Source organism: Hipposideros armiger, unplaced genomic scaffold (genome assembly GCF_001890085.2).
Source record: "Hipposideros armiger isolate ML-2016 unplaced genomic scaffold, ASM189008v1 scaffold_44, whole genome shotgun sequence".
NCBI classification, from domain to species: Eukaryota; Metazoa; Chordata; class Mammalia; order Chiroptera; family Hipposideridae; genus Hipposideros; species Hipposideros armiger.
The window spans coordinates 2,995,207-3,012,344 of NW_017731394.1; the positions used below are offsets into that span (position 1 = coordinate 2,995,207).

Sequence of the window (17,138 nt, forward strand, 5' to 3'; positions counted from 1 at the left end):
CATGGGCCAGTGAAGTGACGTCCTCCACAACTAGACTGAAGAACAAAAGGACAGCAACTTGTCTGTTCCCCTTCCCCGATTCCCCAACGCTGTTCTCCTCCCCCAGTTCCCCAATAAAATCTTAAAAAAAAAAAAAAAAAGATTACCTGTTCTCTCTACATTCAGAATAGTCATTGACAGTAGTAAAAGTGGTTTCTCGGTACAGGGATTCCTTATGCCCAAGATAGGGAAAGTGTGCATTAGGATATTTGGGCATAGAAGAATCCGTACATGGATTTGATATGTCTGGTTTGCTATGTTTGAATTTCTGGCTGAGTATGCCATAAATAACTAGTGATGAGTTGATGATCCTTAGTGTAATTAACGATGAGAGGTAGTATAATGTAGAGAGTTAGGCAGAATTCAAATCCCTTAATCTGGATTGTAGTTTTTCCATTTCTGAAATGGGCATGTTGACTTGGAGTTTGGTTTGGGCTCTATCATTGTTGGGGTATTAGGAATGATAATTCTTTCCTATCCTTAGAGTTTGATACCAGTTGAGAGGGAGACAAAAATAGCTCATAGAGATCAAAAGCAACAGCTTTAATACTGATGGTTTTATTGGGTTGGAGAGTGTGACAGATCTGTGGCTTTGTGTGGTTGGACTTGACAGTACAGCCCTATGTTTCGACTTTTGGCTTTTGTTTGAGGGGGAGAGTTTTTATATACAAAGCAAACACGTGCCTGAGTTGCTTCCTCACACCCAGTGTGGGTCCTGATAGTGGGAACAGAGAGAGGTGGGCTTCAAAAGGCAGGTCCGTTTACTCCTAGTGCATACATGGAAGAGCTGAAAGGAAACTGCAGGTTCCCTACGGTTTAGGCAGTTCTTACAGAAAATGAGGAGAAGGCTGAGGCAGGTACGTATATGCTGTGGTCGTTTTCACAGTTCTTTAGAGAGGAGAGAATGAAAAAGAGAAAGATGACAGAAGCTTCCTTCCAGATGCTTCAGAGACGGAACTTCTTTATCATGAAGCCATAGGAACTCTCCATTTGAAATTGCAGTATAATTAGTGCAGTTTCCCAAAGGAAACAGTTAACCTCATTTACTATTAGTGTTCAATACCCTTGCTTTCAACCCTAAAACGTCAATGGAAAAAAAAAAAAACCCTCATTCTGCTCTCTTCTGCATTTGAAATATGTTAGATATACAGTGATGTTTTGCTTTTGGGGGTCAGATTGTTGAATAATCAGTAGGTTAGAATATATTCTGTGGAAGAGTTCATGGAGTGTAATTTGTTACCATGGTTACTGATGGAGCTGGAGCGTGCTATTAACTATTTTATTTGTGTGAACTTTATATAAATTGTAATCGATCTAACAGCTATGTGCACCTTGAATACGGTCCTGGACAGTGGGTGATGTCTAAGGAAAAAGTAGCTGTGCTTCACTGAGAGGTCATGCTGGTCTGAGTGTACCTTTTTGGATCCCCAGTTGAACTATGGAACACAATCTGAGGTTAATTTGACCACTGAGGTTCCTTTGCCTGATGATCATCCTTAACAAGGCAAACGTTTCCTTTCACGTTTACCAGCAAGAAACTTTGATTATAGAGGAAAATGAAAACACAACCAATTTCTTAAAGTCTTATCGTGATTATTCTGTTGTAGGCAATCACAACCCTAGTTTTTTTCTTTTTTTTTTCTTATTTGTCTTTTTCTTTGATCAATTTACTTGTAAATATTTTTATGCAGGAACAAAAAGGAAAGAAGATGAAACATAAATCAACTTTTTTTAAATTTTGTAAACACCTGGCTTGAAAATTTGCATAGAGTACTGGGAAACTATGAGAAAGGAGTTTCTATAAATGTTTATTTTTAAAAAGTTGAGACTTTTAAATGTCTATACTATTTACTGGACACTTAATTTGACCAGTTGGGAGCTTTTTCGACTTTGAAATATTTTCTTTCTCAAATTGAATTTGGTATTAATTTACTTGAATTTTTTACTGATGCCTTGTGAGTTGCATTTTTTTTTTTGTGGCTAATTTTTCCCTTTTTCAATTTCAGCTGATCCTATTAAGATACTAATGCCATCATTATCTCCGACAATGGAAGAAGGGAACATTGTGAAATGGCTGAAAAGAGAAGGTGAGCAAGTACATTACTAATGCCTTGTGTTATTTGATAGTTTTGTTTTTTTTCTAATCAGTTATATTATACAATATGTGATACATGAAATAAATTGGGTTCCTCTGCTAATTAATCTAAGTTCGTTTAGATAAAATTTTCCCATGGTAACGTTGCAGAGGTTTCTGAGTTCAGCCTGTAACTTTTCACAAGCGGGGAATGGTAAAATATGTTAAGGCTCTTTTTTCCAATTTCTAGTCCTTATACTTAACTTTTAGTTTCAGCATCATAAATTAGTCGATCCCCTTAAGTTAATTTATAGCTTTACAATGATTCTGTGTGTGTGTGTGTGTGTGTGTGTGTGGTGTGTGTGTGTGTGTGTGTGTGTGTGTGTGTGTGTGTGTGTGTTTCCTAGTGCTAGGCAAGTTGATTATCAATTTTATTGAAAAGAACAAATAAGTAAGAATAATAAGGAAAACTCTCAAAAGAAGAGCAGTGGAAGAAGGTTATAGCTCTACCAGATATTGAAACATATTTTTAAGCCCCATAATTAAAACTGTGGTATTGGTACTTAAGACAGAATAATAGAATTGCATAGAAAATAAGGAAAGAAATAGTTGCACATGGATATTTTGGTGTAATGAAGGAAGACAATATTAGATTTATTCTTTACACTATACCAAGGAAAAATTACAAATGAATCAGACACTTAATGTATAAAAATGAAACCATACAAGAATAGGGGGGAAAATGGTGAATTTCTCTGAACCTGGAAGTGAAATAAACATCTGAACTACAGCTCAAAATCCAAATGCAGTCAGGTAAATGTTGATAAATGTAATGATACAAATAATAACTTTTGTATGGCTAAAAACACAATAAGTAAAGGAAAAAAACAAGTGACAAATTGGAAAAGAGTATTTGCAATTTTTATCACAAAGGATTAATAAAATTTAGAGAATAAGAAAACTATCAACTCAATAGGTAAATGGGAAAGATACATGAACAAATGATTTTCAGAAAAAGTTTTTCAAATTGCCTTTAAATATATGAAAAGATACTTAATCTTCCTACTAATAAGAAATATGCAAACTAATAGTACACTGAGATAGCATTTCTTACCAATCATATTGACAGACATTAGAAAGTTGGACAAGTTTTTCAGTTGATGAGGCTATGGAGGGCATGGAGGGGAAGTGGGCACTCTCTCATACGTTGCTGGTGAAAATGCAAAATGGTATAAATCCTGGGGAAGAGGATGTGTCAATATCTAGAAAAATTATATTTACCCTTTGGCCAGGTAATTCTACTTCTAAGAATTTTATCTCAGTGTTGTCCTGGCAAAAGTCATTAGGTTATAACCAGCAGCAGAACTAGACCTCCGAGAAATTCAGGTAGTTAGAATTACTAGCTACATAAAAATGTATGTTTGAGACAATTGAACATGTAAGAGAAGGAACTGAAAATACAAAAAAAGACAAACACTACCTAAAAAGTCTAGACAGATTTGAAAGGGATAGATAGAATTGTTAAAATGAAAAAGATTATCTCTAAAATTAGAAAACAGAACTGAAGGTTGAATTAAAGTGATTAAACATGAGTGACCAAAGAACTTGTGAACTGAAGACCAACCTGAAAAAATTAGCTTGTATGCAGCACAGAGCGATAATGCAGTAGAAAAGAATGAACGGGAAGTTGAGACATGAAGACTAAAATGAGAATCAATCAATAATCCAATAAGAGGAATTCCAGAAGGAGGGGAAATGAGGAAGAGGTATAATATTCAAAGAAAAGATGGCAGAGAATTTTCTAGAATTTGAGAAAGACATATGTCATATAAATGAAAGAGCCAGTGCTTCATTAGGAAGCACTTTGAGTAATTTGCTGTTCATGGCTGTTGCCATCTTTTAAAGTAATTATCAGTATTTAAGGAAGTTTCACCTTTATAAATAATGTAATCAGTTGAAATCTATTTTTAAGTTTCTTTTTGCTGAAGAATTACAGAACTTTGGCTATTTCCATGTTCAGTATGATAGAGTGTTGGTGTCATTCAGTAATAATTCAGACACAGAACACCCTTGCAGGCTTATTATAAAAAGATTACATTTCTTCACGCTGAGAACTGATAGGCAAGTGGATAAGAGGATTCTTTGGACCACATTTATCTCTCAAACTCTGAGCTCCCGGGCAATCTGATAAGTTATTCACACCCATTAGAATATGGAGAGTGGTGCGATGATGAGCAGCGAGACAACGGTCTCATCTTCCTGTGCTTTTTTCCTTTTGATTACAATGCGCTGTTTTAATACAGGACAAGCCAGGATGCACTTGAAGCCCAAAGAGCTTGTTTCCCTGAAGGCCGCTCCTAAGAGTCTGTGTTCTGTCAGCTGACGGGGATGTTTGCTGACACCCTGTAAATGAGAGCAGTCTTCATCCTTGGTTCTCAGCAGTTCACTGGCTTCTTGCCTAAATTCATCCCCTTTGTGATTTAATTGAGCATAATTTACTTCTTTTTACTAACATTTATGTACTGTACACATGGATATGACTCTGTATGTCTAAGTATGTTTGGTACCTGACATATTTATAATAACTTGGTTCAGTCATTCTGTATTAAAAAACATTCTGGCAGAAAACTTTTTATATACCTTTTTTTCTCTTATTAGCTATGTTATTAAAATGTTTTACCTTGAGATCTTTTGAATGTATGGTCACCACTATTGAGTTTAGGCCTTCAAACATTAAGAGGATTGCAAGTTTTTTCATGAAAAAGAGGAGTGTTTTATCTAATTATGAATCTAATTTGTTTTTAAGCAAAGGCTGATCTGATAACCTTTAATGGATAGCAGGTCGGTCTTGAAGTTTTCTTGAAAGTCTGAGACTCTGTAATTCACAAGTACTATTACTAAAGTCGTGTGTGTGTATGTGTGTGTGTGTGTGTGTGTGTGTGTGTGTGTGTGTGTGTGTGTGTTAAGCCAAGGCAATAAAGGTGTAATGAAAAGAACTCTGGCCTAGGAATCAGGGTTTGTCCTTTGGGGTCCCACTCTGCCATGAAGTAGCTGGGCATGAGCTGAACTGGATGAGGTCGAAGGTATATCCCTCGCTTTAGAATTCTATGATAACTCAATTTCATTTTCTTTTTTAAGTCACAGATACATGCACTAATATGACATATAGATTAATCCCATCTTTGTTGATCTAATGAATGATAGAAAAGTAGTTTTGTGATGCGTATTAGAATACTTAATTTCAGTCTGAGGATTAAGTAAAGGGTATGCATCATAAAATGAGTAGACAACACACTTGAAAAGTGCTAGGTAACACACACATCTCTTGAAAGGTAAATTGAGCTATATATAATTCCACATCTTTATTACAAGTTTGTGCTTCAGATATTTTCAGTTAAAGCGAATATAGTATATTTTTTTCATCTTTTGGAAGGTCAAATTTGTTAAAATAGTAAAAAGGAAGAAAATATCCTTGTTGCCCCTTTTGTGAGAGAATATTTGAGGGTATAAAAAAACATTGTTTTTTTGTTTGTTTTTTTTCTTGAGACACTTAAAAGCGTATCATGAAACACTGGAGCAGAACTAGGCCGAGATAGTTATGTGAGGTTCTGAGCCACACACAGTGCCTGGAGCACACAGTATGTGCTTCATTAGTGATGTTAGCTGCCGCTGCCCTTGGTGTTACTCCTACTAACATTTTATGTATTCCTTCTGTTATGTGACTGGGAATTTTGAATATTTCAAATATTTTTTGTAAGTCTTAGACTATAATATAGTGTATAAAATTCAGAAGTAAAACTGTTTGAAGGAGTTTATCACTGAGGTGTTATCACTAGGTGCCATTAGAGAGTAACGTGGGTCTGTGGCATCTACTATAGAAGAGGCTTTGGTTTCTATTATTTTGGGGGATTTGTATAACATGTTAGTGGTGCTAAAATGGAAAATTTTTGAAATAGGCATTTCACAAATATCAACATTTTTTTCAGTATGCTATTTTAACAGCTTTATTGAGGTATAACTTACAGATCATAATGTTTATCTATTTTAAGTGCACAATTCAGTGACTTTTCGTAAATGTATAGTATTTTGCCACCATCACCACAATCCAGTTTTACAATATTTCTGTTACCCCAAAAAGATAACCTGATGCCTGGTTGCAGTCACTTTCTTCTTGTATCACTAGCCCTAAACAACCCTAATCTGCTTTTTGTCTCTAAAAGTTTGCCTTTTCTGGAAGCTTCATATAAATAGAATGATATAATATGTAGTCTTTATGACTGGCTTCCTCTACTGAGCATGATTTTGAGGTTCTTCCATGTTGTAGCACGCATCAGCAGTCCATTCCTTTATTGCTAAATAGCATTCCATCATTATGCTTTTTTGCATTTATTGTTAGTATTTCTGTTATGTCAGAATTTTGGAATTGGTGAGTGGCATTCTAGATTACACTGTTATTCATAGAACTTTCTGTGGTGATGGAAACGTCCTGTGTGCACTGTCCAGTACAATAAGCACTTGCCACATGTGTCAAGTCCTTGCAGTGGACAACACAATAAAATGTAAGAGGTCAGAAGGATGTAAGGGAGCTTAGCTTTCCTAGCAACTTCTTTCTCAGCGCCCAGGGCAGAACCTCAGATGGCCGAGGAGCCAGGTTGCCTGGGGTCTTGGGCCATGCACATAATATCCTTTTTTCTGTGTGTGACGAAATGGAAGGAGGTGGCAAATGCTGACTAGGCCCCACCCCCCATCTCCCCAGGCTGCGGTAGTCACTGGTGGGATGGAATTGGCATTGCTGCTGTTTCTTCTCTTCTTGAGTCAGGTTAGGACCTTCTGGGAGCTGGTCTGTCATACTAATTTATTTATTTGTTTGTCTTTTGCGATAGCATCTTACACAATGTCATTCACATAGGGGCAGCTAATATTTGTTGAATAAACGATTGAATTATTTTTATCTCTAATGGTGGTTGTCATTATGGTTCGACATAGCACTAAAAGATTTTTTTTTCTTTAATGAACATTAAAGTAGGTCTGATTTACTTGATCTTACCGATAAAAACTAGCTCTCTCCTGCAGCCACTACCACCACACACACCTTTTTCTTCCAAGGATAGAGAATTTTTTCAGATAACGTTTGACACACACACACCTTTTAAAAGAAGACTTCTTAATTTTTGGCAGAACAAAATTATTTTGTGAAAGCCACAGGATGTGTTTAGTTAATAACCTAGACATCACCATTAACTGTGTTTCATCGAGACTGTATTTCATACCCCGAATTTCAAAAGAGAAAGGGGAGCCTCTGTGTACTCCAGTCCTCAGCCCATCGGGACACAGGAACAGGACGATGACGCTGGCTTCGGTGCTGGGGAGCGGCTCCCGGGCGGGCCTCTGCTCTGGCCCCTCCTGGGGCCCGCACTCTCGCTCCGAGCCCGCTCCACCTCGGCTGCACCATGAGGAGATGGCACAGGGACACTGCAAGGCTGCCATCTCTTTCCACAACCAGTCAGCCATCAGCGTGGCAGCTGAGGAGCCGTCTGTCATGTCACGCCGACCATGATGCTCTGTCCTAGCTTCTCAGTCCTCTTCTCTAGACTATGATCTCATTGTGGACAGAACCGCACCTTATTGTTATGTTTATACCCAGCCCTTAGTATAATGCCTTGTACGCTAATATTTGTTGACTGATCTGTTTGATATAACAGAGTAGGGACTAGAGAGCTAGAGTGAATCTTCGTTTTTAATTGATAACATACTTAACATTTTATTTTTATCTAAAAATGTTGTAAAATGTTATGTGAAGATGTATGTGAAGAGTTGACCTAACGTTTCCAGTTCCTGGATGTTTTTTGTTAATATCACTGTACATTCAGAGCCTTCCTGATAGAGAGATTAAGTCCCTTGGTCAGGATTACTAGTGAATGTCAGAGCTTGGACTCAAACCTGTATCTGAGTTGGAAGAGTTCCTTGTAACTACTCTGCCTTTCAGCTTTTCTAAATTATGGTGCTAAATCGTTGATCAAGGCTGAAACTGGATGTATTTGCAGTCTTCATGGCTCATTATTTATTCTCCAAATTTTCTTTTGGCATTTACATTATGTTTGATTAATTGACAGATAGAACCTGAGTTTCGTGATAAATAAGAGGTAATGTACCCTTATATAATAATATGGTGTTTTAAACTTGGCAGTGGTTCCTTGGGAAGTTCACCACACGATGGGTCCTACCCTGTTTTTCTTTCCATTCTCTCTCTCTCTCTCTCTCTCTCTCTCTCTCTTGCTCTCTCTCTCCCTCTCCCTCTCTCTCTCTCTCTCCCCATTCTTAAATAGTTTATATATATGTGTGTATATATATATATATGTCTGTTATGTGAATAGATGCACATAAAATTAAAATAAAGAGGAAATAGCCTAAGTTTTTAAATATTAGGAGTGTGCTACCAACCAAATGTTAGAACCGAAAGGACAGTTTGATGTATACCTTATGAGGAAATGAGGATGTGTGAAATTATTGCAATTTTCTTCTGAAGTGTTTTAATCTCAAACTCATTATGTATGTGGTACTAGCTGGGCAATGAGGTAGAATATAAAACACTTAAGGTGTGTACTGTTCCTATTATGGAGAAGTTCACAGTCTTGTAAATAGAAGAAAACCCCATTTTAAAAAAGTAATTAATAATGGCAGCATAAGATCTTATAATGTAAAGCCTGATTCATTGCAAATAAATTACAACTACTATAGGAATTCAGGAATAGGGACAGAATGGTCTGCTTTGATCTGTGGGTGAAGTAGAGTTTGTGGGTGGTACTTACAGGATATTTGGAGTTTGAAGTAGGCGAGCACAAGGGATAAAACATTTCCTGCTTTCCTATGGCCAGAGTTTCTTTTTGAGGCGTCTGGAAGAAGAATTTGCTAGGTTGCGTAGTTCAATTGTTTTTTTTCCATGGTTACAAGCAGAAACATATAAGGGTGTGATTTTTTTTTCCCTTTTGAAATACAATCTATTTCAACTACTAAAACATCTGTCATATAAAGAAATATGTAAGCTTATGTAATCTGGCACTGTAGCTTTCTCTGCATGACATACAACGGTCCTTTTTGGTCTGATTCCTGCTTACCTCACCATCCTAATCTCTCATCCCTTCTCTCAGCTAAGCCCTCCAAAGTTGCCTGTTACTCTCTTTGGCCCCCAGGGCTTTGGGTATGTTGTGCCTTCTGCCAGGGTCACCCTCCCTACCCTCCTCCCCTCACTTCACCTCATTGTCTCCTCATCTTTTCAGGATCAGATTCGGTGTTGTTTATTTTTAGGAAGCTTTCTTTCACCTTCTCAAAACTGAGTTAGATGCCCCTCCTGAATATTTCTGTAGCATCCTGACTTCACCTAATCCTACTGCAATTTCCAGTTGTCACTAGAAAGTAAGCAAGCTTCTTGAGGTCAGAAATCGTAACTTTTTTTCTACCACTTCCGTATCCTCAGTGCCCTAATGCATTTTAAATAAATATTTGTTGACTTGGGGTTAGACCAAGCACCTTTTTAGGCATTCACAAGATACCATCTAACAGATAAGCTTGTTTATTTTATTAAAACAGTGTATATTGGTGGATGTGAAGTGTTTTAACTAAAAATATATTACAACCATCTATGTGAAAATCTTGGTATACAATGAAGTAGTTTCTGTTCAGTGAACTTTCAGAACATACTTGTTATCTTAGTGTTTTAGATTTTCCTTTACATTCTTTTGTTGAATGTGCCTATTATTGCTGTCCCAGCTATTTTTGGGGTGTGTGTGTGTGGGGGGGGGTATCTGTATGTTGCATATATTCCTATCCTTTATTTTTAATTCTTTTTGTTTTAGGTAAGCCGTGTTTACCCAGATTTTATTTTTTTAATTCATTTTGATAATCTCTGCTTATAGTAGGTGGTTTTAATTCATTTATATTTATTGCAATTAGTGATATACTTGGACTTAATGTCTACCATTTTGTTTGTTTTTCTTTGTTTTTTTCTATGCATGTGTCTGCCTTCAATTGGAAGATAGTTTTTGTTATTTTCTGTTTCCTCAGCTTTCTGATTATTGTAGATTATATTTCTATTTTTATATTTTTGGATGTATACCATTAAGTTTTTAAGACACATATTTAATTAAATTTTGCCAATAAAGTCTCGAGTTATTCAGTACTTTTTCCTCTTATATCAATCCCTAATTGATATAAGAAATTACATCAAATTTCTTAGTATTCTTTAACTATCACCTAAACATTCTCTTATTCATCGTATTTTTTCTTAGAGTTTGAGTTGTACACCTTTTTAAATACTCAGAAATGACCTTGTAAGTGATTAATAGTTAACATTTTTATCAATTTCTGTGGTAACTTGTTTCCTATAGCCCAGGGGTTGCCTTTGTATCCACTTCTTTTTGATGAACTACATTTTGTAATAACTCATCAGTAGGTGGTAAATTTTCGTAGCCTTTATGTGTCTAAAGAACACTTCTCCTTCATTCATAAATGATGGTTTGGCTACATATAAAATTTTAGACATTTTTTTCTTAGCTTTTTTTTCAGCTGAGCCATCCTGCCACCTGTTGGCAGCTCAGCCGGGCCGGGAATTGAACTGGCTACCCTGTTGCTCAGAGCTCACACTCTTGAGTGAGCTCTTAACCAACTGAGCCACTTGGGCAGCCCTTTTCTTAGCTTTTTGAAGACATTACTCCATTGTCTTCTGACCTCTGTGCAGCTGCTGAGAAGTGTCTCTCAGCCTGTCATTCCATTGAAGTATTCTGTTTTTTTTTCCTCTGACAGCTTTTATGATTGTGTTTGTATTGTTGATAGTATGCAGTTTCTCTATAGTATATCTAAAGTGGGTTCATGTTTATAGAGTCTAATACTTTTTTCTGTTGAATTTTTTTATCAAGGTATTACTTATGCAAAGGGTAAACTCAGTTAATTTTTACATACACATATAATCCAGGTTACCACCACCTTGATCAAGATATAGAATGTTTCCAACAAGGTACAAGGGTCCCTGTGCTGCCCGCTCCCGGTCAATATAACATAGGTAGCCATGATTCTAAACTCATTCAGAACTCTTCCATTTTGAGGGTGTAGAGATCTCCTTTCAGTTCTGGGAAATTCTCAGCAATTATCTTTTCATGCATTGCTTCTCCACCATTTCCTCCAGTCTCTTCCTTGGAACTCCATTAGGCAAACATTGCAGCCTCAGTCTATGTCTGACTCTTCTTTACTATTAATATTTTTTATCTTTTTCTGCCTGTATTAAGTTCCAGGTAGTTCCTTAATGCTGTCTATAATTACCAAGTCACTTCACTATGTCCATCTAGAATATATCCCATTGATTGTTTTTATTTCGCTGACTGTATTTTTTATTTCCAAGAGTCCTATTTAGTTTTTTCTTTCTACATGATATTATTTTATTTCTGTATATTCCTGTTTTTTTCTCTCTCTTGTTTTTGTGATTAATCTTTTATTTTCATTTCTATTTCTGAACATCCTCAAGATACTTGTTTTAAAAATCTTGGGCAGGTTGCACTAAATGAATTGCATCTGAAATGACTTTCTGTTCCAATTATTGATTGTTGTGGTTTTCTTTCTTAGCATTAGATTTCTTCATGTGTTTTGAAACTTAGTTTTGCAGAGTCTGCTTTTTAGTGGAAGGTTTTTGTTTGCATTTCAGTGTCTTCCCACCTGCCCCCTACTCTCCCCCTCCCTCACCCCCCAGTCAGGGATTTTGCTGTTGATATTGGCGATAATAGCAGGTACAGTAATGGGGCCAGAGCGCCTTGACTCCGTGCCTGGCACTGAGGCATGTTTTTTTGTTTTCCACCTTCCTAGACCCACAGTTCTCATTAAAGCCACAGTCCTAGTCACTAGGTGTTGATTCCCCATTTTATCAGCCTCCAGTTACGAGTACAGGAACCCTGACCCAGTCCTGGTTTTTAAGTGGAGAATCTGATTTGAGTCCTCTGGCTCCATGATGTCACTTTAAGTTCCCTTTACTTCAAAAGAACCTTTCCTTCCCCCAACCCCTGTGCCCCCCAACCTGCTTCTAGATCTAGAAACCAGCAAGTGAGATTCTGCTCAACATTTTTGAGTTTCTTTACTGTTTCTGTTGCACAGAAGTGTTTCTTATTGGACTTCAGTTGTATCTTTGGTCACCTGTCTTTCTGCTTGTTCTGCTTTATTCATTTGTGCTCTATGATGCCGGCAGGTTTTCTGAACCCAACTTATGCTGTTAACCCAGAAGTGCTATTACTTGTGAAACTTTGCTCTTCATGGAATAATAGTCAAAGTATATTAAAAAGGAAAGAATGTGGGGTCTAGAATTGCTTTGCTCAGAGGAGGATATGTATTCATTGCTGTTGTCTCTAAAATGTGATTTCATTTTTAATATTTACTCAATAATCTTTGTAATTGCTTTTTTGTTATCACAAATGCAATTTATGTCCATTATAGAGCTTTTGGAAAATAATAGCAAAGCATGTATAAACACACATGCAAACACATACACGCACAATGAGAATTACTTGTAATTCCACAGCCCAGAAATAGCTACTGAATGTTTTGGTATTTATTATTCATGTTTTACATATACACACACCAACCCACATACTAATATTCATACTTGAAAAAAACAAAACAAACTCAGACTTGTTTTGTAGGTGAAGCTGTGAGTGCTGGAGATGCCTTATGTGAAATAGAGACCGACAAAGCTGTGGTTACCTTGGATGCAAGTGAAGACGGCATCCTGGCCAAAATAGTGGTAGGTTTTTATCTTGATTGTTTTCAACAGGTAAAGATTTTTTCAATGTAAAGTTACTTGAAATGAAGTTATCTTTTATTTTTACCTTTAATTTATGCTGTTGTGTTATCTGCTACGTAATACGTTTTAAATTCAGATCTTTGAATATTTTAGTGTTCAGGTCTAATAATAGCCAGCGATGGTCAAACATGGAACTGTTTCAACCTTAACAATGGTCCTCAGTGTTTTGGGTCCCAATTTCCAAGTTTAACGTTGGTAAAATGAAAAAGAAGGAATATTTTACTCTGATCACATGAAAATAAGAAATCTCTTCGTCGATCCCCAGGACTCCCAGGACTGTAAGTGTGTCAAGTTACCACCCGCTCAGCTCCTTTCTCTGGACAGGACTGTTTTAAGTTGTCCTATGTAGCCTTGTCTGTAGATTTCATAATCACACTCAGGGGCCTGGTTGAATCCTTGCTCATCCTTACAATTTGGACATTTTTATAATCATTTAAAATATATACTTATATTAAAAAGCTGTGTGTATAGAATATTTCACATATTTGAATGTAGTTGACAGTCTTATCTGTTGATAGTTTATTTTCTGTTCCATGAGCGTTTTTATGGAGAATGTGCTTGTGGATCTAGTAAGACCAGTCATTTCCTTTTAGATCTAAATTTAAATATATGCAGTTGTTAAACAAAAGCCTTTCCCAGCCTAAAGCTTTTCTAAAAGAAGGGGTTCATGAGCCAAATGCTAGCCAGAAAAAGGACCAGGTCCTGTGGCGCCAAGTCTGAACCACCAGCAGCAAGGATAGGTGGAGAAGGCAACACGTCAGTCTGCTGTCCTGGAGTTAAAGGGCTCTTACGCAAACAGTTTGGGGAAGAAAGATGCAAGTTGTTTTGAAAGAATTTGCATTGGCTGTATGGACAAAAGGGGTGGGCAGCAGTCCAGAAAGTTCCTGCATAAGCAAGAAGGAGGAGGCGCTTGGTGGTGGGCAACTTGGCTGTTCTCTGTCAATAATTCTGGAAATATTGGGTTGTTGGAAAAGTCATAACGTATTTTTTTCTGTGTTTTTCGTTGCAAAAATGCATCATGACTTTTCCCACAACCCAGTAGCTACCTGGAAGGTAATTCACTTTCACATCCACTCAGGAATGTAAGCAGTTTTGTTGGTTTTGCCCTGCAGTTGTTAACTGATTAACCTCTCTTATCTCTTCCTTCCACCCTCTGGCCTGCTGTCCTTTAATTTAGGAGTTCTCAGAATTTTCTTCTGGCACAGTCATTTTGAGTGCTTTTCTCTGGGCAGTCTTTACTTTACAACTAATTTAAAATGTGGAGCTACAACTTGGATGCTCTAGTGGTTTTACTAGAAGCTGAAGTTAAGTGGAGCCCTTCAACCAAAATGTCTAACAATAGAAGAGGGGTTACTTAAATAACGGGTAAATATGAAGTATCATGTAGCCATTAAATACTGTTTCTAGAAGAAATTGTGATTTCTTTACATATGTTCTACATTAATAAAAATTCAAAAAAAATTTGGAAAAATGCTTTTAAAATTGTGTATGGACAGACAGTGGTTACAATCTTGTAGGACTTTAAGGAAAAAACGTAAGTATAGAAAAGATTAGAATAAAATGTTATAAAAATGTTGAGTGAGTGTCTTTGGGAAGTGGAACCAAATGATCTTTCTTCCCCATTTTTCCTGGATTTTCTAGATTTTCTGTCATAGGCTTATTATTTTTAAAATGCAATATTAGAGTTTATGTGAAAACTAGGTAAATTAAAATGCTTAAAGCCTGACTATTTAGGGTTACCTGGTGTATTCACTGATGGTGCATGTTTATTTCTTAACTTCCAGAACATTTAATAGATAGTATGGTGTAGCAGCTAAGATTGTAGGCTCTAGAGTCACACTGCTGCCTGACTCATATAGCTAGTAAGTTCTGCCAGTTATTCGTTACGTAATGATTGGCAAATTCTTTTAACGTCTCTCTGTCTTTTTCTTCATCATGAAGTGGAGATGATAATAATATTAACTATGTAATAGGCCAGTAGTGGAGATTAAGTGAGATAATACATATACACTCATCACAAGACCTGTCACCCACCAAGTGTCAATAAATGTTGCTATTTCCATTATTATAATTATTCACTCAGCTCTTGGTGACCATTATATCCCTTGCCTTTCTGTATGTTCGTCTAATAATCTGTATTGGTTGGTTGTGACTAGACAGTAAGTATCCACTCATGCCTCTGTTGTTTGATTTGTACAGATAATCTGCATGTCTATTAGTAGTCTTTTGTTGATGTGCTTTTGATTCTGAAACTCCAGCTCACCTCTGCTTTGAGCATGGATATAACACCGCCCTTTAGACAGTCTATCTGAAGACCACACTTTGGAATGTTATACTCTCGTTAGATGGAGATCTATGTGTAGTTTTTACTTGCATTTCTTACTAGAAAATCCCCTTTCCTTTTCTTCTAGTCTCTTGTATTTTATTTTTTGCATTCTAATTTGTCAAACTTCTTTGGTTGTCATCGCAATATTAATGGCTGTGTGAAACACATTGTTGAAAATGCTTCCTGGGAGGAAATGTGAATGGAAGGCTAAAGTTTCTGTACCTTTATAACTAAATATAAATATATGATGTAGCAGCTAAAATTGTAGGCTTAGAAAATATAAATATTCCTACCAAAAATAGTTTCTCTGATGAATTTATGCAGCATTTCAAAAAGAAAAAGGTTGTTTGAATTACCATATAAAATAAACCCAGCTACATTTTATTGTGTGTGCGTTTGGCAAGCTGTGTTCCTGGCCCTAGATTGTCTGGGTTGTTTGGCCATGAAAATCTTCCAGAATTGATAGCATTTTCTACTTAGCTGCTTAGCAATGCATTTCAAATCGCTTACAATGTCATAGGTCAGCAGGGCCTATTCATCTGGCCCCCTAAATGCCCTGGAAAGGGGTGGGGGATATGATTGATAGCAGCTTTAGTGGCACAAATAGCTATTTCCTTGCCAAAGAAAAGATTACATGTATATTTTAGGGCTTTATGGCTTTGTTATTATTCCACATGCTTTTTGGATAATAGGAATGGGAGTATATTTATGTCACAATGTATGCAATTTTATGGAGGGAAAAATGGAGAAAAAGTTGAGGTGGTATTACTGGGTTGTTTGTTTTTTCAGTCTTTTACCCCACTCCATCCCCAATCCCCAACCCCTTAATATAAGTTAAACCTTTGTCTTTCATTGTGGAATAATTCTCATATTAGCATACATAATAAAACGATTTTTTATAGGAATGCGTAAAAGAGATTTTTACTTAGAGAATCAAGGAGTTGGATAATGGAGCTTATTAAAGCCAAGTGATGATATAAAACTCTAGTTTTTAGTTTTTCCAATTTTTGAAAGGATTACAAATTATAACCTGTTTTGCTATTCACAGGGATTTATTTCCACACTTTAAGAGATTTTGCTTTCTTTTTCTCCCCCACAATTTTATTCATTTCTTTATATTGTGTCTTACAGTTTTTGCATCTAATTCCATTTCAAGTATAATATAATATTATTATATTTTAGTTAGAACCAGAAAAAAATACAGAAGCTCTTAATAATGTTAATAAAGAATATTTGTCCTCAGAGTAGATATTAATTTTATGGTTTATTTCCAATTTAGTTCAGTTAATGGGCAAGTTAAATTCTCATTTAATCACTAGTAAATTACTGAGCAGAAAACCTTAAATTATTACAGCATAGTAGTTCATAAGCTCAAATTTATTACTCAGCAAATTGGACAGCAGGTGTTTTAAAATGATAAATTAATAAAATAGAATATTAGGATGACATATTTGGAGAGTTTATTAGAGATTTTCTGCAATTTCTTAGCTGTGTCTCTAATACTATGTCAGTGGTGCTTTCTAAAGAATAGTATTTTTCAATATGGTTTTATTTTATTGGGAGGTACCCCTCCCCCCTTTATTTTTATTAAATTGCCCACAATTGCCTGCAAAGTTGCATTTTATAGTTTGAAAGTTTATGGATGAAATTTGAAGTTGTGAGACTTTTCATTGATTCTTCTCTGTGAACTGATATTTTTAATTAAGAAAATACTCTCTGAAATCTCAGAGCAAATTCTATTAATGGGAAGATATTCTCAGTTTTAATTTTTTCCTATTGAAATCAGTAAATGACATATTGAAATGGTAAATGAGTCTCTGTTCCCCAAGAATTAAAAGCTAAATCAAGTATAGTCCACTTTT

General features: G+C 36.1%; 1 protein-coding gene across 1 annotated transcript in view; it reads left to right on the forward strand.

The window, feature by feature from the left end:
* PDHX (pyruvate dehydrogenase complex component X) overlaps positions 1-17,138 on the forward strand; it is a 78,345-nt gene that overhangs the window by 25,876 nt on the left and 35,331 nt on the right. The window contains exons 2-3 of the mRNA XM_019639555.1: positions 2,046-2,126; positions 12,790-12,890. Of these exons, the coding sequence (XP_019495100.1) occupies positions 2,046-2,126; positions 12,790-12,890 (182 nt within the window). The remainder of the gene's footprint in view (positions 1-2,045; positions 2,127-12,789; positions 12,891-17,138) is intronic.